This window comes from Curcuma longa, chromosome 4, assembly GCF_044706935.1.
Source record: "Curcuma longa cultivar G26 ecotype Majalengka, Jawa Barat chromosome 4, ITB_CL_G26_1.1, whole genome shotgun sequence".
NCBI lineage: Eukaryota > Viridiplantae > Streptophyta > Magnoliopsida > Zingiberales > Zingiberaceae > Curcuma > Curcuma longa.
The window spans coordinates 21,627,997-21,652,821 of NC_133864.1; the positions used below are offsets into that span (position 1 = coordinate 21,627,997).

The window sequence follows — 24,825 nt, forward strand, 5'->3', positions numbered from 1 at the left end:
CATCACGCATATATCTAATTGCCTATAGAGATTTGGGGATTTTATAGGATTACAAGCTAACCTACACAAGTCCAACATCTACATGGCTAGTGTTGATAGTTGTACCAAGGATCGACTGTTAGAGATATCAGGACTCGTCAGATACTTGACATTCCTTCGACAGCAGAGCCATTACACACAACTACTGTGACACCTTGATTGACATAGTGATCACTTGGCTTACTTTTTGCCGAGGTACACACTCTCCTATGTTGGAAAACTAGAGCTAGTTAGGACTATGGTTTAAAATTTTGACTTGTGTTGAGGTTGTGGTCTGAGATTGGAACGATATAATTTCAGTACTATATCGTGCTGTGCCAATAAGGTTTTGATATTTTTTTAATTTTAAATATTAATATATATTAATTAAAAAATTATTGTTATTAATATTTGATTGCTATGAATGTTCATTATTTTTTTAGTTGGTATTAAGTATCTATCCTTTCGGGGCTAACTAATCTTGTGGGTGATCGGTCCGATCCTACGGAAGTTTTCCACCGGCCACCAGGATAAATCGAGAAGTGCTCGTAGCAGATGGCCCAGCAGCTCAACATTTTTAGGCCAACCGCTAATTGAGGGACATCCGATATTTCGTCGTAGTTAAGATTTGATCCTTAGATGTCTGGGAGATTGCGACGGTGCCTTGTTGCTGCACAGTAGCCTCGGGGGTAATAAATATTCACTATTGATTTTATTTCATGTGTTTATTGTTCTCACAACTTCAAATTAATCTTGAAATCTAATGTAATTTTTAATGTATTTTTTGTATTTCAAAAATATTTAAAATTATCAATTTGGTTTACAAATATAGATAATATGAAAATTTAGATTATCCAGTAAAGAGAAGATAGTACAATAGTTTTGACTTATTAATAAAATGTATATTGTATTTATATATTTAGTAATTATTAGATAAATGTGTATTATTTAAAAATAAATTGTATATTGATTTTATATAAGTTCTCATTTATCGAACAACTTAATATTATTACGCAATCTTATTCCAATTCAAATAGTTCAAACTATTTAGCTTATGATTTGTGATTTTAAACATCATAGGCACCACATCCATCATAATAGAAGACTTATTCTCATCCATAAGACTTTATCCCAAAGGAAGTCAAATAAGTGAAGAATTCGAAGGAACACCAAGACGTAGCGGTTGATGGGCGGTGAGATGAGCACAGGGCCACAAGCTCGTCGGGTTGGGGCGCAGGCGTCTGAGGCAAACGCAAAGGGGTTCGGGGGATGTGTCAAGGAACAAAGGAAGAAGAGGTGAGGGTGGTTGACTGTTGCACGCTGATAGGTGGAAAACAAGAGGGTAGCAGCGGCGAGGATGAAACTCTAATTTTGAATATCTAATGCTTTGATATCATATTTTTTGAGGTAGAACAAGAATATATCACTTTATTGAAAGATAAGGTATATTTATATACGATTAGAAATCCATCTTATGAAGCTAATTAAATAGTATATATATATATATATAGATCATATTAGTTATATACATACTAATATATATATATATATATATATTGGTATTATATATTGCAGAAGCTAATATGATATTCATGGAGAAACGCTATTCACCCCCCTCTAGCGAACCAACCGATCCTAACATACAGTACTCCGCTCCCCGACCCCCGCCGCTGTCGCAGCCCTTGCCGCGCCATCCGGCCATCGCCGGCCGTCGGATCGGGCTCGATCGACCCGCCACTCGCCGACGCATCGGCCAGTGTCAGATTCTGACCGGATTGTGGCTGGAATCCGGCGCAATTTGACCGGAATCACGCCTGGCAGTGGCCGCGCCGGATTCCGGCCAAATCGCGGCTGGAGATCGGGCGAGGAAGGACTGCTGTACGATTTGGCCAGAAATTGGCTACGATTTGGCAGCCAGTGGTCGCGCGCTGGATTTGGCAGTTTTCGGCCGAATTCGTTGGATTCCGGCCACAATCCGGCTGGAATCCGACGCCGGCCGATGCGCCGGCGAGTGGTGCGTCGATCGGGCCCGGTCCGGTAGTCGGCGGTGGCCGGACGGTGCGGCGAGGCCGGCGGGGGTCGGCGGTGTCGCGCAACATATATATATATATATATATATATATATATATATATATATATATATATAGCTAATAAGGCTCATCTGGCTATGATTGTGTGTTCTCTTTGCTCTTCGCCTGAGCAAGGTCAATTCTTGGCTCATCTAGTGGAGCACATCATATTTATCACAAATTCAACCATAACAAAATCCATATCTAGTGGAATTTGATAGGATATGATTCAGTAAACTTTTTGATTTGTAATTTTTATTCCGGTAGTTTCCTTTTTATTTTTCCTATAATCATGTCTCTATGTTAGGATATAAGATCCTATATACTGTATAACTAGTGTAAGATAAAAGAGAATTAATTTTTGACAGCCATTGTTTCAATTTATTGGACTGATTCTATTTTATTTGCATGTCTGATAGATATCTTTGGTTTGGAACTAAGGAATTCCAACTGATACCAACAATCATATTGATTGTGAGCAATGAGTAGGTGCCTGAGATTTTATACAGATGCCTAATCTGCAATTTGATGCATGTTGTGAGCTATGAGAGAAAAATCTGTATGTGCAATGATTTACTTTTCTTTACAAGATGAGACAGCTAGTTACCTAATAGGCATCTGTTTCTTTAACAAATTTTGGTTTATCTGTATCTTTCAATTAGTAGTTCTTATAACTTGAAAAGTAACTTAATTTGTTGCATTCTTTATTTATTCGTGATTTTAGAAAAACAAGTAAGATTCTATTTTTTGACTTAAGGTAGTTGAGAGGGGTTTTGCTGCATTAGCTGTCATAACAAAAAGCTGGGAGGCTTTGATGGTCGATCAAGATCCAGAGCACAATGATGCAGAATGGCAGTCAGACCAGGCTTCAATTGCGAGGTCATTTGCCAGTTTGTTGCAACAGGCTTGGCAGATGCCTATGGAGTCAATTGTTAGTTCACTTCCCTCTTGGACTCTCTATTTATTATTATTATTTGTTTTCAATTTATCATGAATTGTCATGACTGTCAACTGAGTCTTTTTTTACAGTGGGAAGTTTATCAGCTATTGTATAATTATTTCCTTGTGTGTTTAGGTAACAACAGAAGAAAGGACATCACCACCTCCTTCCTGCTTGGATGACATCTCGACGTTGCTAGGATTGATCTTGAAGTCTGCTATTAATGAGAATGAAACCGAAGAATTGAAAATTCCTGAGTTGTTAGCTGTCTGGGCTGAACTAATAGCAGATTGGCATTCTTGGGAAGAAACAGAGGACATTGCAGTATTTGATTGCATTCACAAAATTGTCAATCTACAGAATAGATGTGACTCTTCAAACTTCTTGATAAGAAGGATAGCATCTCGTCTTTCTCCAGGTCTGGAACGTTCTATTATCGTGGACATCTCTGCTTTTGTTGCCAAGGGTGTTATGGCATACCCATCTGCTACTTGGAGGGCTGCTTCATGTGTACATGCAATACTAAATACCTCTCAGTTCTCACTTCAAATTGAAGATGCCAAGCAATCAATCATAACTTCATTCACACAGGCAGCATTTTCTCACTACAAGGACTTGCAGAACAAGCCCACTGCCCTTTGGAAGCCCTTGCTTCTGGTTATTTCATCATGCTATATTAGATATCCAGAAATTGTTGAGCGGGTCTTAGAGAAAGATGAAGTCAATGGTTTTATAATTTTTGCCCATGGATTGGCACAGATCTCATCTAACACTTTTAAATCTGGTCTGTCATCAGTATCCGAGATCAAGTTAGCTGGTGAGATATTGGATAATTCTGAACATTATTCGTCTCTTTGATATTGTGATAGTAGTTCAATTTGTGGTACATAATGAATTTTCCAAATATTATGCAGTGGTTTCCCTGGGAAAGTTAATTGTGCAGTTTTTAGCTTTCTCATCTGAGCATAGCAATCATGTTTGGACGGAATGCTTTGCTTCCTTGATGGAGGCATATATACATCTGAAAGAAGTTGAAGAGGCAGAAGCTCAAGAGAGTGATAGTCAAGAGATAGATGTTGAATCCGAAGAAGAGACCAGTTATGATGAGGTCACTGAATGTTCCATTCATCTGTTTACTTCTCTTGCTTGACATGTTCCTGTTTTTTGTCTTATGGTTTTTTATATGTTTCCTGTTTTTCTAGTAGTAGCTTGGAGAGTGGAGATCGAATTGTTAATATCTACTTTCATAGCATTCATTTAAAGCTACATTATGCAGGATTCAGAGGATGATGGTTGTGATCTAGAAGAGACTCATGAAGAGTTTCTGGAGAGATATGCAAAAGCAGCTGATGAACTTAGTGAGGTGGCTGAAGGAGATATGGAAGATGGAGTTCAAGATCTTGAACTGGGTAAGCTTCACACAGAATTATTTTCTTAGGTAAATGGTATATGCATTTGTTTTGGACTGGTAACATTAAGCTATGTTAGGTGAAATTTTTTAAGCAAAACAATATACTTGGTGACTGAAGAACTGACATACATGTGCTTGATACAAAAAGTACTTTATGGCCTCAACTATTTAAACCCTTAAAACCAAACCATAAGTGCAACTTAATCCACTTTGATGAATACTTTGTTTTATCGTTGATTTTTTTACTTCTTGTTAGTATAAACTTGAGTCTTATTCTACATTCTCACAGGCATTGTACTGTCTCCTGAAGTCACTAGCTATTCTTGTTGAAGTACATTGTCAATAAATTCTACCTGTCGAGCTTTCTCACTTTTGGTTACATATTGCATGAATGGGGACAGAGTTTGAGAAAAATTACAAATAGTTAGTATTAATCCGTCATTAGTTCTCGTTTCTGCTAATACTTTTTTTTTGGATAAGTAAAGGTGACATGCATCCAAAATATAGAACTTGAGGTTTTAGGGTTTATTCATGTCTGATGAAGTATCAAATCTGAATAGATACACCTGTAAATATGTATCCGCACGCTTATGAGTATCCTTCCGACATCTAATTGCCCTCATACAAAAAAAATTACGATTCGGGGTCCTCCACACATAATGTATTAGTGATGACAGAGCCAAATGATAAGCTTTTGTCACCGCCCTGCTCCCTCTATAATATCATCCAAAGACACGGATTGTCCTCCGATAGGTGAGCATCTTTGGGTGCATATAAAGCCAATCTTGAATCCTCCGCCATAGGTCCACAATAGGAGGGCACTGGAATAACAAATGCTCTCGTGTCTCCATCACTTGTCCGTAAAAGGTGTATTGTTGATCCTCTAGATACTCCTATCGATGTAGGGAGTCTTCGCTGTGTCAGCATCCAAAAAGTGACGATATAACTCGGTTGAACATAGGACTGCCACACTATTTGAGCCCATGGCACCTTGGGACTAGGGCATCTGAATAAATTATAAGCCCTAACAACTCCGCCATCCTGTGCAAACCACTCTGTCAATCTCAGCCTGGCAGTCTCACGTGACCAAGCAGCCTTGGGGATAAGATCTCATATGTGTAATCGGGAATCTGGATGAGCTGCCTGCCACAAATCAATATGATTCAAGTAGGTATGATGTACCCACTTGATCCATAATGCATTTTCTTTCTCTTGAATCCTCGAGAGAAGCTTAGCCAGTAGGTCTAGATTCCATGTTCGTAAGTCTTTGACGCTCGCCCTCATCTTTCAGTCACACATATCTGTCTAAGCCATTAGAAGGTGCTTGGATATTCACATAAAAGATCGACAGATGTTGTAGATCTGGTCAATGATACCCTGAGATAACGACAAGATAGATAGCCAAAAGTTCTTGATGCCTTCAAGGACGGAAGTGATAAGCTGCGCCTTGTCTATATAAGACAATGTCCTCCATGGCCAGGTGTTGATCCATTGGATCAAAGAATCAGTCAACGGGCTGCAATTAGATATCTGTAGGCGTGTTGTAACTAATGGAATCCCGAGGTACTTGACTGGCATTGTGCCTTCTTGGAAACCTGTGATGGACAGAAGGCTACTTTGCATCATATCATCCACTCCAATGAGGTAGATATTGAACTTCAGATGATTAACCTGAAGTCTAGCAATAGGACCAAAGTCCTGTAAACATGTGACCAAGGTGCCCACTAAAGCTATATCCACTCGATTGAAAAGAAGGAGATCATCTGCATAAGCTAAATGAGTAAGTTTGAGGTGCCCATACTGTGGATGGAAGTTGAAGCATGGCTGACTCATGCTCTGCTACAACTACCTCCCAAAGATCTCAATGTAGATCTCGCACAGGTATGGTGATAGAGGATCCCCTTGTAATAGTCCACGAGCTCCTCGGAAAAGACCAAAATTCTTGCCTTTGATGACCAATGAGAAAGAGGTAGTAGTGATTCACTTCATAATCCATATGATAAATTGCTCCGGAAAGTTCAGCCCAAAGAGTGCTTCATGAAGGAAAGCTCAGTGCATTGAGTCAAAAGTTTTCTGAAGATCAATCTTTATATTATAATACACCTCGGAGAAATATGCTTTCTGTCATATTTTCTAAACAACTCCTAGGCTAGATGAATGTTGTCCGTGATAAGTTTACCCTGCACAAAAGCCGCCTGCAATTGGTGAAGGATAAGATCAAGAATACCTGAAATTTGTCCAGCCAACAATTTAGATATAACTTTATAAAACATGGTACATCAGGAAATAGGCCTATAGTTGGCCACTGTACTAGCATGGGCAGATTTGGAAATAAGAGCAATTAAAGTGTGATTTCATTGCCGTAGTAACCTGCCATTACGAAAGAATTCCATGGCTGCAGCAATGAAGTCTGTTCCAACTACATCCCAAGCATGCTTGAAGAACTTCAGCCCATACCCATCTAAACTGGGTGCCTTTAGATCACCAATATCAAACAATGTCGTCTTGATTTCATCAGGGGATGGCAACCGGATGAGCTGAGCATGCTGTTAGGAGGGCAGCCAGCCATACTGAGTGATCTGCTGTGGTAGTGCTGTTTGGCCTGCTGTGGTACCCAACCAGTCATGAAAATGCATAGTAAATGTCTGTACCACTTCCTCAAACGATGTGGTTAGGTTCCCATCAGGCCTTTCTACAGCTGTGATATCGTTGCGCCGGTTGTTCCTCTTGACCAGTGCATGAAAGAAGGAAGAATTCCTGTCAACTTTTTTGAAGTAACCCACTTTTGCTTGCTGCAAAATGAAACTGTGTTCAGCAGCATTTAGTTGTGCAGCATCTTGTTGTAGAGACTTATATTCCGTGGGAATCTGTCCATCCTGCAGTCCAGTGGCCTGGGCTTCTTCCAAGCGGCAACGGGCAGCAGCAACACGTTCAGAAATGTGCTGGTAATGCTTGTGGTTCAGTAGCTTCAGATCAGATTTCAACATCTGGAGAACTTGCTGAAGCTTGGACTGGGTTGTACCTTGCAGAATTTGTTGCCTATAAGCTGTCCATTTGCTTTCGATGAGTGGCACAAACATTACATGCTTGACTCATGTTGAAGAACTTGAAAGGGCGTGGGATACGGTTGCCAGCATCTAATACCGATACTATACAGGATGAGTGGTCGGAGAGGCAGCCCAGAGGAGTAAACTCTGCATAGTTCGTAAATCAGCCTCTAGCCAAGTTTTATTTACAAGTGCTCGATCAAGCTGGCTGCACAGATGCCCATTTGTCCAAGTGTATCAGCAGCCGGTGTATGTCAAGTCCTCCAAGAGGCCTTGTAGTGCTGAAAATCTGAGGTACAATATTATGTGACTGGAATCCCTCCATGCTATCTTCGGCTGACAAATAGGAATTGAAATCCCTGAGAACTATCTATGGTCTCACCATATCTGTTGCAAGGAAAACTGCTACAGATATGGTAACCAAAGATAGCTTACCTTGCACAAAAGTAATGGCAAACTGCTTGTGTGATACCTTGCAAGTCACCGAACAGTGAGCATACTGTTCGTTCCATTCCATCACCATTAAATCGACCTTTTGGTCATCCCATATCAAGAGAATACGACTCTGGACTCTTGGATTTCATTGTTGTTCCACCTGAAATTGTTGAAAGCATTGAGACTTCAATTTCTGATATCCTTCATCTAAAAGCTTCATCTCTAAAACACCCAAAACCCCTAGCTTACAACTCAGAAAGAGGTTCTCAACCCCTTTCTGTCTGAGGTCTCTGTTAAAGCCTTGGATATTCCAGGAACCAATCTTCATAGCCCCAGAGACTACCTAGGTCGTCAAGTGCTGTTGAGTTTCTGCTTCCCCTTGGCATTAGCATCAGTGCCTACCAACTGAGCAGTTTTTCCTGCACCCTATTGTGTGTCAACTGGTTCCTTCCAATGTTCACCCCCTGCTGAAGCTGGAACTGTCCCTGGTAACTTGGTTTTGCCTTTACCAGGATTTGCAGTAGAGTAGAGCTGTTGGCCTCATTCTGGTGCAGGCAAGCCAATAATTGGTTGGAGCAGTGCCGCAATGTTTGAGGATTGTGCCTGCCCAATTACTGCTTGATCAATCTCTGTTCGATGTTTCTTGGATTTCTTCTTGTTTCTGCTAATACTGTTTTCGGTCCTTAATGATGCCTATCGTACTAAGCATACCAATACCAATACATCAACTGTCTATGTGATAACTGCAGTGCTTTGTTGGCACACACATTGTTTTTTTTTCTTCTTCTAGTTCTCAGTGCATTGTAGTTTTGCTTTATCCTTTGTGGTTGCAGGTTTCCTTGAGAAAATTGATATACGTGAAGAGATTCTTTTGCTCTTAAGGAGACATCACCAAGTTCTATTGAAGTCGCAAGCAGTATCACTCAACCTTGTCCAGCAGATAGTGAATTTATTTCCTGAATGCACTTCTCTTCAACTAGATGATCAGCACATTCGGGCACGTTGACATTGTAAAGATCATGCTGTTTCTCTTCATATATATTCTTTGGATTCTCTTTTGGGTTTCTACTCATTTTTTAATATGTTGTAATGTCTATATATTAAGCATTGTTGGTTGTATTTGTTTTCTTTTATTTATGCACTTTCACATATCTTGTTGTATGTTAGATTAGATCTGAAACTAAAGAGGTCTGTTTTGTCAGTTAAAGACTTCTTTGTTGATTTTACATTTATTATCTTTATTGCATCTGTTTTGTTTCCCGTGTTTCATCCTGCAAGTTGGCTTTTGTTTTGAGGAAAAGTGATACAATTTGCAGATAATTTGTCATATGCAAAACATAGTTCGTGTATGAAAAAAAAAAAAGCCTTAGGATTTATCTTCTTTAATAAAAACTCTGAAAGTACCCTGAAAAGACTTTCAAAACTCCACTGTACTCGTACATGAATTGTTTTGCTTTCATTAAAGTGCCTCCGCGAGTAAATTTGGAATTGTTTTCTCATGGAGAAGAGATAGTAAGTTTTGTTTGATTTTCATGATATTCATTTCATTTAGAATTTGAACTATGATCTTTTTATTAGTCCTCTGAATGCTTTTAAAATTATTCATTCAATCTTATTCAGATGTATTAACTATTACGTTGAAAAATTAGTGGCAATGGAATACCTCATTTCTTGCAAATTCTCATCCTGATGGTCTTGATTTTACATTTACTTTCAACTCCCAATATTCAGGCAACTCAGTATTCAATTCCACCAATAACTATGCTAAAGCCTTTTTTGTGTCACGCCCAAAGTCTGGTCGAACATCACCTTACAGTCCAAAGACAATAATTTCAATCTATAAGCTCTCCTCAGTCCAAAGCATTCGGGGGTTAGTGGATTTAGAAGGAAATTATGTATACATTTTAATCTAGGTCTGGATCTAAATTCTCTCCCTCTTCATCCAAGAAGGTGGTCGAACCTTTAAATGTTGGGAAATAATTTTTCATATGGTCTAGTTTGATCAAATTATTTTAATGTGTAGGTAACATAGTTTAAGTTTTGTTTTCGTTTTGATATATGCATCAAGTTCATATGGACTTGGAATGGTGCATATGAAGCTCATGAAACTTATTTACTTGATGAGATTGAGTGGGTTTTGCTCAATGAGTAAATAACTTAGAACAAGTGATGGGGCTTTGGAGAAACTTAGAGGACTCTAAAGCATATATGTTGAGCGGTGGAATCACAAATATATGCAGCAAAGGTGATAATGCTCACCCCAAGCGTTTCTTATTGTTGATCCCACAACGAGAGAGGAGTAAATCATGTTACTAAGCGACCTCCTAATAAATCTTAAGAGAATGAATTTTGCGAGAATCGATTCTTGCTCAATGCAATAATTCGGCCACTTGAGTACCAACTCGGTTACACTTGTGAAGGGAGCTTGGGGAGATCAATGCACTTGATGGCTTGATGGCCTTAGGTGAAGGAGGTTGAAGACCCAGAGGTAATAGAGCTACGAAATATTACAAGATTGAAGGGTATTGTGGCTTGGTTTTTTTTTTTTTTGGAAAACATCATATTGTAATGATGTATGATTGCTAGATAGGGGTAATGATGCAGAACAGCAGAACAATCTTTTAGATATCATAATTTTTTATTCAGGATGAGCTATGAAACATACTATGCATCTAATCGAAGCTCATTCATATATCTACGAGTAGTTATTAAGTAGAACTTGTAACGACTTGGTTTTAGACTCAAAAAATATCATTTAAGGTATTTTCGGAGGCCTAGAACAAGTTTAGTCTTTTTTTATTATCTTTTGCTGAGTTAGGATTTGTGGGTATTTTCGTCTTTGCAATGTTATGGTTTTGGATCTATTTACATATTTATTTAAGTTGTTATTCAGTAGTTTTTGATCAATAATAATTTGACCATGTTGTTTCTTTTCTTCAAATGACAAGTTTGGTTGCCTATTCCTGATATTAGGTGGAATCAACAGATTTTATAAGATTATTTTTTGGTATTCATAGTTAAATCAATGGGATCAATAGCTTACGCTGCGTCAAGCCTTTAATCAAGGGACTATATGTCTTAAGTCCTAGTTTCTCGACAAGCATCATCCTAGATCTTTGCATAGGCTCGTGGCGTGGTGTTAGTCAAGTAATTTCTCAAGTTATTAATTGATTGGATGTGATTTTTGAACATATTAGTTGGCTGACAAAGTTTATTGGAAAGAGAGTTTGAGCAAATAAATTATTTCTATTTGAGAAATTGTCATCTAGATATCATTCCAAATGATTGGATACCTGTGCAGTTCATTGAAGATGTGACATAGCCATTAGATTTCAATGGTTACATTTAGCCACCAATCGATTGGAAGTTTTTTTTAGTTGACGAGAGGCGGATGGATTGTATTGATTGGAGTTATTATTGCATAGGCTCTTAGAGAGCTTTGGACACCAAAAAAGAACACAAAACTATTATAATTTTAATAATGCTACAAGTGCTCAAAGGTCTCTAAGGACTTATCAAGGTTAAAAGTTGCAACTCAAGCTCTTGATAGTCTTTTCTTCCTTAGATTCCATTCATATCTTTAGGAAGGATGATATTATTTCAAAACATTCCATTGATCGACATTTTAAAGGGTTTGCCTCATTTTCTTTTGTAAAGGTGGTTTATTAATGAGTTTGGGAGGGTGACTTATCAGACACATCCTAGGTGGCAGAGATAAGAGTGAGGTCTTTGAAGCATGTTACATAAATGTGTTAACATTATCTTTTATATATATATATATATATATATATATATATATATATATTTGCTATGATATACTTGACACGATTAACCTCACACATGTTGGTGAAATCAGGTGATTGTAATGTTTTGATGTTTGTACAACATGTTGTCTATAATATGTTTGAGCAAGTGTTGGTGCTATCCTATTATGGGCAATATGATATAAGTTAGGATTGATATTTCAAATAGGACTATGTACTTGATATTAGATGAAGTCTAAATGTGTCACAATTAATTATACATTTGGCAAGGATGGAAAGTCTTGTAGGGAGTGGAAATGGAGAAGTCTAAAAGGTGTTGGCAAACGGAAAGTCTAACTAGGAGTTGATAAAGGAGAAGTTCAACAAGTGTTAAGAAGATGAAAGTTCAACATGGAATTGATAACGAAAAGTTCAACAAGTGTTGACAAATGAAAAGACCAACAAGGAGTTGAAGTTCAAGAAGATTATAGATGACTGAATGCTTGACAATTGATGGAAGTCTATGTAAGTTAAGGAGGATTGAATGCTTAGTAGTGTGGTTAAATTCATCCATGCATACGAGTAGTAATTTTATTCATGTGCCTATGTAAAATTTTAATTATTAAATATCGTGTAGGATTATGATTAACATGCATGATAATTCTAAGATTAAGGTTCACGATCGACCTACCTTGCCTAAGGTTAGGAGAATAGAGAAGACTCTAGGAGGGCAACCCCAAAAGAGAAGACATACCTATATCTATAAATGCCCAAACATGACCAAACAGTTCTAGGATTAAGAAACTAGAATTGGAGAACTATCTTTTGAGGTCAAAGCTTGAGAATTTAGAAAAGACCCAAGAGAAATTCATAAATTGATCTAAAATTTTAAAATAGTTTTAGAAAGATCAAGGCCTAAGAATGATCAATCGAGTTTGACATATCGATCATTATTTCATGCTAGGAAGGCAAAGGCCGAGATATCCATCCTATCATAGTGTACTATTTGATTGTAGTATGGGGAAGCCATCTAGGGTGAGGAATGCCAAGGTGACATTATAGCCTATGAAGATGGTTAGTTATTGATGCTCTAGGGAGAGCATGAGCCAAGTTTGGACCCATGGTCTTTGAATCCCAAGACAGGGATGTTTGGAATAATAGAAAGGGTCCATAGGATGTGTCAATAAACTTGGAAATGAATGAGAATCTTAAACCTTAGAGATTGATATATATATTAAAGGGGAGTATCACGCATAGAACATGAGGGATATGTTCAAGAGATTGAAATTAATATCTAACTGTATGGGATGCCAAATTAACTTATTCAATGGGGGCACTTCAATTTGGGTTTGATAGATATAATGGACGAAAGTAAAAAAAAAAAAAAAAACTAGGATTTTAATTAGATTTTACTTGAGCCATTTGGGTAGTTTTGGATTTTCTGTCAAATTGGGATTTGTAAGATTTTTAGATAAGTATATATGGGATAGAAAAAACTATCTATAAAATTTTAAAATTTTTTAGAGGTTTGTGAAATTTTAAATGAATTTTAAAAATTAGCATGGCTAGAATTTTAAAAACATAGTCAACTAGTAATGCCATTAGTCGAATGATACTACGGCTGAGAGATTAAACAAAATAGATTGTCTCTTGAGGGCAATCGACTAGACATGAGTTTCAATCAATTGGAACTTTGTCGGAAAGCTAAATATAGGGGTTCAACTTGTGGAAATGGCCATGGGAACTTGGTATTCATGTTTAGAATCCATTTGGGAAAATTTGAATACAAGTTGAGGGTCATTGCCGATGCAAAAGACCAATTAATGAGAGATAGATGATGCATTTTTTTATGTATGATAATGAAGGAGAAAAGACAAGGTTTAAGTGAGAAACCTTAATTCTCCTATCTTGGGAGGTTCTCCTATGTTAAAACTAGGAGCAACCTTGGGATGTCTCCTATGTTAAAATTAGGAGGAACCTAATTTGAAATTAGAGGAAGAAAGAGAAAAGGTTATGAGAACCTTGTTCCCCTCTAATGATAGTTTTTGAAAAACAAATCTAGTTCAAGAAGGAGATTAGTGAAAGGGGAGCCTAATGTAGGTCCTAGTGCATGATATTGCATTTATTTCATGTGCTTGAGCATTTTATTATTGTTTTAATTTTCCTCACTTAAATAGATTATCAATCATAAAAAAGAATGAGATTATTGAAGCAATCATGTCCCAAGCTAGTGTTCCGATGTGACCTTGAATTTTGATGTATGGATAAAGAATTTAAGTTATGCCTTGCTTGTATATTTGATATATGTGTTTGAGTGTACATGAACTTATAGGAACACACATAAAGTTTGGAGAGCTCGTGACTCAATGAGGTCAAGCGTATGGTTGTTGACTTAGCATGATCAAGGTGACACACTTAGTGACTTGAAGGTTCAAAGATATTAGAGAAGGATGGTATGTGACATCTAAGGGATTGCAGAACGAGGAGTACTAAAGTGATGCTAGAGCAACTTTGGAGTGATGACTTGACGTGGCCAAGTTGACAGTTCGATAGCTTGAGCTCTAAGTGATCGGAGAAGATTGTATGAAGTAGACCAAGCAAGTGTAGTGTAGGATCATAGGTAGCAACTAGGAGGGTGAATATATGCTTTGGCAATTCATTCGCTTTCATTTATTATTTGAGTTAGCACAATAGAATAACAAAAAAATAACTTAAACACCAAAAACCCATACTACGAGGCTTAGAACTCTTAGTTCCCACTCTACAACTTATGATCCTTTAAGAAGATTACTCCTAGAATCACATCTATTTTTCTCCTAAAAAAAATTTCAAAGATGGAGAAATCTCTTACAAATAATTCAAGTTACAACAACACAAGCAAATATAACAAATATAAATGAATACAAAAATTCAATGTAAATAAAAGATTAATATTGAAATGCTTTCTTGTTATTGCTTCTTGATCACTTGGATTAACGCTAGAATCTTGTTAGGTCCTTCTCAAATCCCTTGTGGAAGCTCTCACGAAGCAGTACTTCAGCACTCATGAATGACTCCCTTAAAACTCCATTTATAGAGTTATTTCTAGTCTAGATTCTACCCATCAATCGGTTGCTCCCTTACCATAGTGACGTGCGTGTCTTGTCAAATTATTGTTGTTCACAACTTTTCATCAACGGGCCAATGCTACCTCATTTTGTAGATATCATTTGACTGGCCTAGTCGGTCTTCAATTATAGTGAAGAAAAATATTTTTATTAATTCTATTTTCTGCCTGAGTCAATTACACAAATGATTGCTCCTACAATTGGCTACTAATTCACATCAATTGATTACTGTAACCTTGACTTTGATCAAACTATAACTTTGTGATTTTAAGTTCATTAGTCGATTGCCACGTCTTTACCATTTGACTGGCGTTGTGATTCCAACCTTATCAAGGTTGAATTTTTATCGTGCCAAAAAACCTCACATCTCTAAGACTTTCTTATTTGTCTAATGCATGATGACCTTAACTCATTAAGACTTCAATCTTACCTAGTGACCTATTCTGAAGACTTATCTTGCCTAGAGACTACTTGTCTATAAAACTTCACTTGCATAAAGTGCACTCACTTGGGACTTCAACCTTGGCATATTGGGACTTCACTATTAGCAAAAAATTCAATCCTCTTTGACCTGCTTAAATTTTTTTCACCTGCTTAACATGTAGTCCTCTATGACTTATTAGAACTTCCATGGTTAAGCATTTGGCACTCATCAATCTGCTTGGACTTTTATTGTTTGTCAAACATTCGATCCTCCCCAATTTTCTTGGACTTTCACTTGCTAATATCTAGTCATCATTAACTTGCTAGGAGTTTCTCACACGCAGCATATATCTGATCCTCCTTGACCCGTTTGGACTTTCATTATCAATAAATGTTGAACTAATTTATCTGCCAACTTCTTGCTGGACTTTCCCATCTGCCAACTCGTTAAAATTCTCATCCACCAATACTTTAAAACTTTTGTAGGCACCTATTGGACTTCTCAAATGCAAACACCTGTTGAACTTTCAACACTTGCCAAGTGTTAAATCGACCTCAATTCACTTTGGCTTCTCATATGCTAAATGTTTGGACAACACTTAAGCTTCTTATATGTCAAGTGCCTAGTTGATAGGCGATAACCATAAGTGTACGATCATCATCAAGTAATAAAATTATTATCCTCTGAAACTGTGTTGTTGAGTACTAGTTAATGCATAAAATAGGTTATCTAGATGAAATCGAAATGAGTGAATAGCTGTGAAAAGGAACTAAGCAAAACTAAGTGAACTTATGGAAAGCGATAAAAAAATTAATTCTTTGAGTCAATCTTAGGATTTCGATTTCACCATGATGGTCATTGACAATTTAATTATGATTTCCTCTCTTACCTCAATATTAGATTATACATAAAGGTGGTTTATTCTAAGGTAATCAATGTTTCTTATCGAACAACACTGATGTATCTATCCTAACGTGATCCCTTCATGGTAGTTGAATCGGGATAGATCCTTTATGCTTTGTGACAATTAATGTTATCCTAGAGAAAGTTAAACTACTTTCGTAATGAAACTCTCAAGTCCAATTTTATAGATCCGAGATTAGAGTTCACCTATCAAACCATCCCTAATCTCTAATAATTACAAACATATGTTAATATTCGCAATTGTCAATGTTTTGTTAGGTATGCTAAAATTGAATCAAGAATATAATATATCATAAATAAAAGAGATAAATCACAAATATCAATCGTCAGCTTAATATCATATTATTCCCTAATCTTAAAATTAAAGAGATTACTCCATCATAATGAAAATACAAGCCATAGACATTAAGGAAAATAATATACAATCGAAAATAAGAGTAAAGTATAGGAAGAACTCGGTTGTAGATGTTGTTGACGTCTCTAGAAGATTTCCACATGCTATTCGGCGGTCGAAATCTCCTGGCTCTTTGGAGGTCTTAGAGAATGATTCTCTTTTGGGGTCTTCTATCACGAGAACCTTGCCTCCCTCTAGCAAACGCCCCTCAATTCTATTTATAGCTTTTAAAATATAACAAACTTTCCTAAAAATAGGAGAGGGTGTCGTCACAAAACCTTAACAAACCATGATCGTGGTGGCTACCACGGACAAACTGTGATTTGTGCCAAAAGTTTCCTTGTCAAAAATCAAAATGCACCACAATCGTGACATGTACCATGGCTTGGCCGTGGTTCTTGCAGCTTCTTCTGAGTGATGCTCTGATAGCAAATCTAACTCCTAGATGATCCATGACCATGGTGACTACCATAGTCTGGCAGTAGATCATGCTGCTCCTCTAGCTTCTCATCTCCAAAACACGCTTCAACACTAAGATTTTCATCATTAAAAGCTTGTCAATCCTTCTTCGACTTGGCTAAGGAGGGAGGACATGTGATACCTCCTTCTTGGAAAGACAATGACATCCTTGAGCCAAAGATGCGAGCAACAATTAAAAAAAGAAAGAAAATAGTGTTGTTGAATGGCTTTCTAGCCAAAGCCTAAAATCACATGGCTTTAAGCTTGTTTTCTATCCAACGTCCTATGATTAGCAGTCATACGACATGAACTCGACAATTCAACGACCACACAACCTCAATTTTGGCCACACGATCTCAACCTTGGCCACTCAATGGCCACGAGGCCACTACCTCTACCACACGACCTCAACTTGACTTCCTAGCAACCACAGGACCTCAACTTGACTACTCGATAGCCACACTGCCTCAACCTCAACCACACGGACTCAACTGGGCTACTTAGTGACCACATTGTCTCACTTCTATTACTCAACAACCACAGGACCTTAACTCAGTTACTTAACAGTCTCAATTCGACCACACAACCGCAACTCTGCTACCTAGTGGCTACACGGTCTCAACCTTAGCCACTCAACCTCAACTCAGTTACTCAGCGACCACATGACCGCAGCCTCGGCCACATGGCCTAAACTCTAGTACTCAACAATCGAACACCCTCAACCACAACCACATGGCCTTAACTCTATTACTCGGCGACCTCACGGCCCCGACTATACTAAGTGGTCGTATGACAACATGGCTCCAATCTTATTACATAATAGTCGCACAACTGCGTAGTCTTGCTCTTAATACTCATAAGTTACTCGATGCAATTTTCGGTACTTATTAGCCACATAACCATATCATTCAGTCGCCCGATTATATCAGAGGTTACACATTACTTCAACTATGTACTCACTTTAGGAATATCCCTGTTGAAAACATCCCCACTCTAGTAACATAGAACTTCAATCATGCACTCACTTTAAGAACATCCCCACTCTAGTAACATAGGATTTTAATTGTGCACTTACTTTGGGAACATCTTTGCTCTTGTAACACAAGACTCTGACCGTACATTCACTTTGGGAACATCCCCATTGAGAACAACCCCGCTCTAATAACACAAGACTTCAATCATGCACTCACTTTTGGAACATCCCAGTTAGAAACATCCTCATTCTTCTTATCTACTCCATGGCATATCCATCCGAGAAGTTTTCACAACCCCTTTTAGTCTGGTTAGTTCTATACTTCTTTAATCAGACTTCATTCAATTTTGCTCCTTAGTTTGACTTAGAGGGGAACATGTGATATATCTGGAGATAATTCATTCGAGAAGCCACCTCCTCTAGACTAGATGCCCCCCTTGGGGCCTCACCCAATTGATGCTTGTGTACAAGAGCTCCCTTGTTCAACCTCAACCTCCAACAATTCCTGACAACTACAACCATCATACTCTACCGCCTAGAATCACTCATGGTGAGATGGTCAAAGTCGAGTGCGACACCTAGCCAATGGCCCGACCATGCCAAATGTACGACTCCATTATTGTCCTCTCTAGTACTCGACCTCTCTCCACTCAACCAACCGACTCCCGACTCTCCACTCGTGTGCCATATTAGAGTGGCTTGTATGGCAGCTTTCATGACTAGCATGTTAAGCCACATGGATATTCCCTCTCGTCAGCTATATAATGCTTGGTAACAATAGATGAAGGTATAATTTTCTTCTCCCATATAGTAGCTTGTCTCTATGTTGTTTGCTCTTTCTATCTCTTGCACGCACACTTGGGAACCTCTTTCTTTAATCCAAGGTTAACTTGACCATCAGAGGGGTCATGCCAACCACATCGACACTCATTGATGAATGATGACTAACAGGACACTGAGGTTCGACTGGCCTAATGATGTACATGATCACGGCTATGAGACTAAGGGGAGAGGAGGAACTCAAGCGCAAGGAGGACTGATAACATGCATTTGATTAGTTTATTTTAGCCCTAATACTTAATGTTTTGGTCCTCTCATTGTGTAATTATTAGATATTAACACATATTATGAGTAAGAACTTATTTTGGACTATATTACTTATTCCTACAAATTTTGGGTTGAATCTAACATTTTCTATGTGTCTTTGTAGGATACCTAAAGGAGCCATGCAATTGGATCAAGATCAAGTGAAGTGAAGCTAGCCCAACCCAAATTCGGATTCATGCTATCTCCTATCCCATTTCAGATTCGGGTTTGGGCTCACAAAAGGATCCACTATGACCACAACCCGCTAAGGAAGCTAGAGGAGGGAGCAAGAGGGGTTCATCGAGGCATTCTCCCCTTGGAGCAAACCCTAGCCGCCACCAACATTCTTCACCGCCACCTTCATCTTCTTCACCGCATCATCCATCAATCGGAACGAAGGCAAGGAGATTTCCTCTCTTCAATCCGACCACCTTCCATCCAACGAGGAGTCGAAGGGATTTCCTTCTTCTCCACCATGTTATCTCATCCACCGCATCAACCACGGAGATTGCATCGAAGTTGGGGATTCCTTTCTTCGCCGCTGCACCTTCCGTGGAGATTTTGCCGCTACGCATCTACCTCCGACTAGAGACCTAGGGAGTTTCATTAGATTTACCTTACTTCCTCATTTCTGAACATAGAGTAGATTTGTGGCATGTCAAATGTTTGTTTAAATTCCTCTTACAATTTTAGATGTTGCTTGTCTTTAGATTTCACTTGTTTACTTTGTTGATGCACTTACTTACTTGTCTTTGCTTTGTTAATGCAATTTGTTGTTAATGTTTAGTGTTCTTTCCATTGTTTAGATGAATTAGGACTCAACACAACCCCTCCCCCCGTCCAATCCAAAAGAAACACAAAAATCAACTTCAATAACTAGAAGAATTAACATACACCGGCTTCAATCGTTGGGAGATGATTTAGGTTACCCTATACTACCTTAGTTAGGGGGATTCAGTATAAATTAAGTTGGTATGCTCATTTAAACGACAATCTGAGCTTCACATCAAGGACATCAAAAATAATGTAGGCAAAGAAGAGAAGATTTACCTAGAAGAAAATCTTCATTTTGAATTACAAGGCCTTGGAATTTATTCAACTTAAGCACATGGGAATAACAAAATCTCAATCAATTTCATGCACAACAATCAAGTTAAACAACCTCTAAGGCTTTATAAGACAATTCTATTTTGACCACCTCTAGTCAGTTGGAAACATCTATGATCAACTGATTGAGCAAAAGTAGTTGTTGAGTAGCCAATGATTCTTTGATGAGTCAATTGGAATTTTACTCCTCTCAATTGCTCAAGCATCCTTTCAAATGAATGAATCCAATTTCAATCGACTAAAGATTAAATAGAAATATTTGATTCTCAAAACTCTTGTATTAAATAGACTCCTAAGTAAATTAAAATCTTGAATTAAATGAGACTCACTTTCAGTTGAACGAATCTACTCAGAGATTTTAACTTAGCTTACACCTTTGTAAGCCTACAATTAAAGCTCAAGATCAAGTGCTTAACCACTGACTACAACTAGGAGTGGTATTAGATCTAATGCAATTGTTGAGTGGTATTAGATCTAATGCAAACTTCTTTTCTTTAATCTTGGAGTTCCATATAGGATCGTGTGTGGTTACCTAGATGGAGGTGAATATAAAGTATCCATTCACTTATCCAAGAATGATTGCACAAACACAAACTCAAACACAAGGTTTAGTATCAAGGTACATATGCTTGATGATAAGAATGTTGACATTGTGGCGAAAGTAAAACATGAAAGAAAACAACGCCCGCCCCTTAACAAAAATATTTAATATGGTTCGAAGAGTTACTTCTTATCTATATAACCTACGGCGCATCTAGTGCACCACTCAAGCAAATCCACCCTTTAACATGAAGCAGTAAGATAAGCCTCTACAAGTTGAAATTCACCACCTCTAAAGATGTAATTTTGACACGAACAGTGAGATTTTTCATAAACTCTCCCTAAGCTTGACTCTTACTAAGATTTCTCTTAAAAATAATACCTCATCTCCCCCTAAAGATGAGAATGAAAACAATGACGAGATAAATTACCGAGAACTTAAGGTGTTGAAACTTTCAACCATGAGTTCTACGTGAGGCCCAACAATTAGCTTCACCTTTAATTAACATGTCTCATAATGAGATGATTCTGCAATAGACATCTGATGGAATGAGAAAAACTAAAATGATAAATTCTAGCGATAGTCCACAAGTGACCAAAAGAATCATCATGTCTCATTACCTCATCATGTAAATTTGTTATGAGAATGAATAGCAACCTCAACTAAAAGAAGCAATGGACTCTAGCTTTTGTATCATTGGCATACAAAAGTTATTTTATTTTAGTTTATGTTTTATAACTTGTTCTATAGGAGGATAATTGATAAACCTCACACTCATCAATACTCCAACCATATGCGATAACAATATATACTTTCAAACTCATTGACAGAAAACAAAAACTCAATGTCCTGTTGGTCATAAAATGGGAAAAATAATGAAAGAAAATCAGACAGTATGGCACAAAATTACAAAAGAGAAAAATACATTACACAATGTCAAATTAGGAACGAGGTTTGTAAGCATTAAAAAAAATACAAAAGTGAAGGCTAAGGCAGTGCTGTGAGCGTGGAATGAATTCTAGTTTTCAGATTTTGTGGAGTGTAGGAAGGAACAAATAGGTGGAGTATTTATCAGGGAAGTTGTTTCGAACCATAGTTGGCATACCCTATAAGATCCCAGAAGCAATGCTGGAAGTTGCATGAACCATCAAGGTATGCTCTGGTACGAACGTCAAGCCTGCGATATTAGAAAATATTTTAGCTTTCAGTTTCCAACATAACTTTATTGTTCAAGTTATCTTATGAAATAAAGTAGAAACTTAAAATTATGATTAGCAAACATAGCCGAAGAAAATTAAAATTCTTGAATTAATATATTTTATTTATCCAAAGATGACATATGTGTTTGATTAATATTTCCCTGTGTATTATAATATACTCTACATATACTCTCATGTTTTTATTATTTGTATCTATATATGTTTTATTTGCAACAGTTTTTTCATTTACAAACTTTTTATGTTATTATTTTAATGTTTTAATTTCTCTAGATAGAGTAAGTCAATTTTCATTTAGGTGTATTAATTTTTGATTTGACACCGTTGGAGTGAAAGTCACTCCATTACTAATTTAGGCAATCAAAGAGAAGTCCATGAGAACGATTTAACATATCAAGGCATGTGTTTATGCAGATGATTATTGCAAGCAATATTAAACTACAATTCTATAACCAGAAAATGATAAAAAAAAAATCTAAAGTTTGTGAAAAAATCATTTTGATTCTATTGATAAGTCACTTGTTGATACATTAATAACCCAACTCACAATCATGAAGTCTAATGGGTTATAAAGTATACAAGAACATACCAGTAAGATGACTAATATTGTAGGAAAATTAAAGAGCTTAGGAATGATTATAGATAACTCATTGGTTTAGTTTATTTCAAACTCACTTCCTCCTAAATATAATATTTTTCCAATCAACTATAACACTATTAAGGACAGATGGGACATTAATAAATTGATCAATTAACTTCTTCAAGAGGAATAAGAACTTACAAATTTAGAAAGTCATTCCATCAATCATACTATTTAGGGAGTTGGTAAAGTTTCGAAAGTAAATGTCAAAAGTTTTAATAAAATCAAAACGTTAAAGTTCCTCAGACTTTGATGATATTGATTCTTTAATAAAGGATACTATCAGAATTTGATTTGAAAAGAAAAGTGCATTAAATACTTATAATGTTTTGAATCAAACTTAATTGATGTTCTTTGTAATACTTGATGGCTTGTTTCTAGTGCTACTATTCGTGTGTCCAATATGATACAAAGATTCCTTACAATTCAGACCATAAGTTAAACTAAAAAAATTTTATGTGGGAAATCGTATGAAAGCTCAAATTGAAGGGATAGGGACTTACCATTTGGTCTTAATTACTAGCTATCATTTAAATCTATTGTAGACTCTTTATCTACCTTCAATATCTATATAAGTCTTAAATATTAGTTATCATTTAGATCTATTATAGACTCTTCATGTACCTTCAATATCTATGTACCTTACGTCTCTTTCAAAACATGATGTTTGTAGTTTTAATTTTAATTTTGAACATTATTCTTTTAATTTACATAAGAATTCTAGATTTATTAGTTATAGGGACTGAATAATGGTTTCTATGGATTGAAATTTAATGATAAATTTGTTGAATCTTTATTTTGCATCAATATTATAATTCAGCAAAACATGCTTAATGAAAATTTGACTCATGATAAGTGTTTGGGTCACATATAAAAAAACTAGAAAGATTGATAAAGAATGATAGTATAGAATCTAGATTGTAGTGATTTTGATTTGTGTAAGTTGTATTAAGGGAAAACAAAATAGATATAATATGAAAAATACTACAAGAAGCACTTGGCTTCTTGAAATTATACACAAACGTATGGACCTTTTGATACTTCATCTTTTGGTGAAGAAAAATATTTTATCACCTTTATCAATGATTTTTCATGTTATAAATACATGTATTTGCTTCATGAAAAGTCTCAAATAGTGAATGTTTTTGAAGTATATATTATTGAGATTGAAACACAATTAGACAAAAAAATGAAAATTACAATGTCAATAGGGAGTGAATACATGGAAATATAATGAAACAAGATACCCTCCAAGCCCATTTGCAAAACTTTTTAAAAGATATTGTTGATGCAGTCTGACCCGGTCAGACCTGAGTCTGGTCAGACTTGAGTCTGTTTTGTTGTTTGACAACTAATTAAGTCGGATTAAATACAAAAGATTTAAGTTTAATCTTACTCGGACTAGTTGGGCTAGATGAGTGAAAGTTTATCCGGAATAGTTGAAAAACCTTGATTAATAAAGTGACTTAATTAATGGTCTTGATACCATGCATATTAATCATGTATGGTGAAGTTGATTAATCATGCATGTATGCATGAGTTAATGCATGCCTTACAGGAAACGTTGCATGCTCTGGTCGATCATGAATCTTATCATGAGTTAATGCATGCCTTTAATCCTAAAGTGAATCCTATCATGAGTTAATGCATGCAACTTGCTTGGAAACGTTACCAAAAAAAAAAAAAAAGAAAACAACGTGCTGGTCGATCAGTTGATCGACCAGCCTGCTCTGGTCGATCAGTGATCGACCAGCCTGCTTTGGTCGATCAGCTGATCGACCAGCTTGCTCTGGTCGACCAGCCGATCGACCAGCATGTTTTAATCGACCACGGGATCGACCAGGTCCACTGTAATCGTGTCTGCTTGGCCGGGGGAAAATCCTGCTCTTTGCCGAAAAGATCTTGCCCGGGAAATGCTCGGGAAAATAATGTCTTGGTCGGGAAAGTATCAAGCTTACCTGGGAAGGAGATTACTTCTTCAAGAGAAATGAGGCCGGGAGAGAAAACGTGTTGGCCGGGAGAAGCAAACCGAGAAAAGCTTGGCCGGGAAAGCAGTAATGTCTGGAGAAGAGTTTCTTAGCCGGAAGCAACAAACTTGCCCAGGAACTTGACCGGGAGGAATAAGTTTTTGCCCGGGAGAAGTACGCCCAGCAAGGAGATTAACTTCATCGAGAGACATTTTGCCGGGAGAAGAGATGTTTGGCCGGAAGAAACAAAGCCGAGATAAGCTTGTCCGGGAGAATGCTTGGATAGACTGATTTCTATTCGGAGGAGAGTGTCTTAACCGAAG

At 37.1% G+C, this 24,825-nt stretch overlaps 2 protein-coding genes across 2 annotated transcripts in view; one reads left to right on the forward strand and one right to left on the reverse strand.

The window, feature by feature from the left end:
• Nucleotides 1-9,115, forward strand: part of LOC141827382 (uncharacterized) — a 74,920-nt gene extending 65,805 nt beyond the window's left edge. Inside the window, exons 17-21 of the mRNA XM_074714610.1 lie at nt 2,845-3,018; nt 3,163-3,844; nt 3,942-4,135; nt 4,304-4,436; nt 8,754-9,115. Of these exons, the coding sequence (XP_074570711.1) occupies nt 2,845-3,018; nt 3,163-3,844; nt 3,942-4,135; nt 4,304-4,436; nt 8,754-8,926 (1,356 nt within the window). The 3' untranslated portion in view covers nt 8,927-9,115. The remainder of the gene's footprint in view (nt 1-2,844; nt 3,019-3,162; nt 3,845-3,941; nt 4,136-4,303; nt 4,437-8,753) is intronic.
• Nucleotides 9,116-21,743: 12,628 nt separating this feature from the next.
• Nucleotides 21,744-24,825, reverse strand: part of LOC141825893 (uncharacterized) — a 34,081-nt gene continuing 30,999 nt past the window's right edge. Inside the window, exon 10 of the mRNA XM_074713162.1 lies at nt 21,744-21,855. Coding sequence (XP_074569263.1) covers nt 21,785-21,855 — 71 coding nt within the window. The 3' untranslated portion in view covers nt 21,744-21,784. The remainder of the gene's footprint in view (nt 21,856-24,825) is intronic.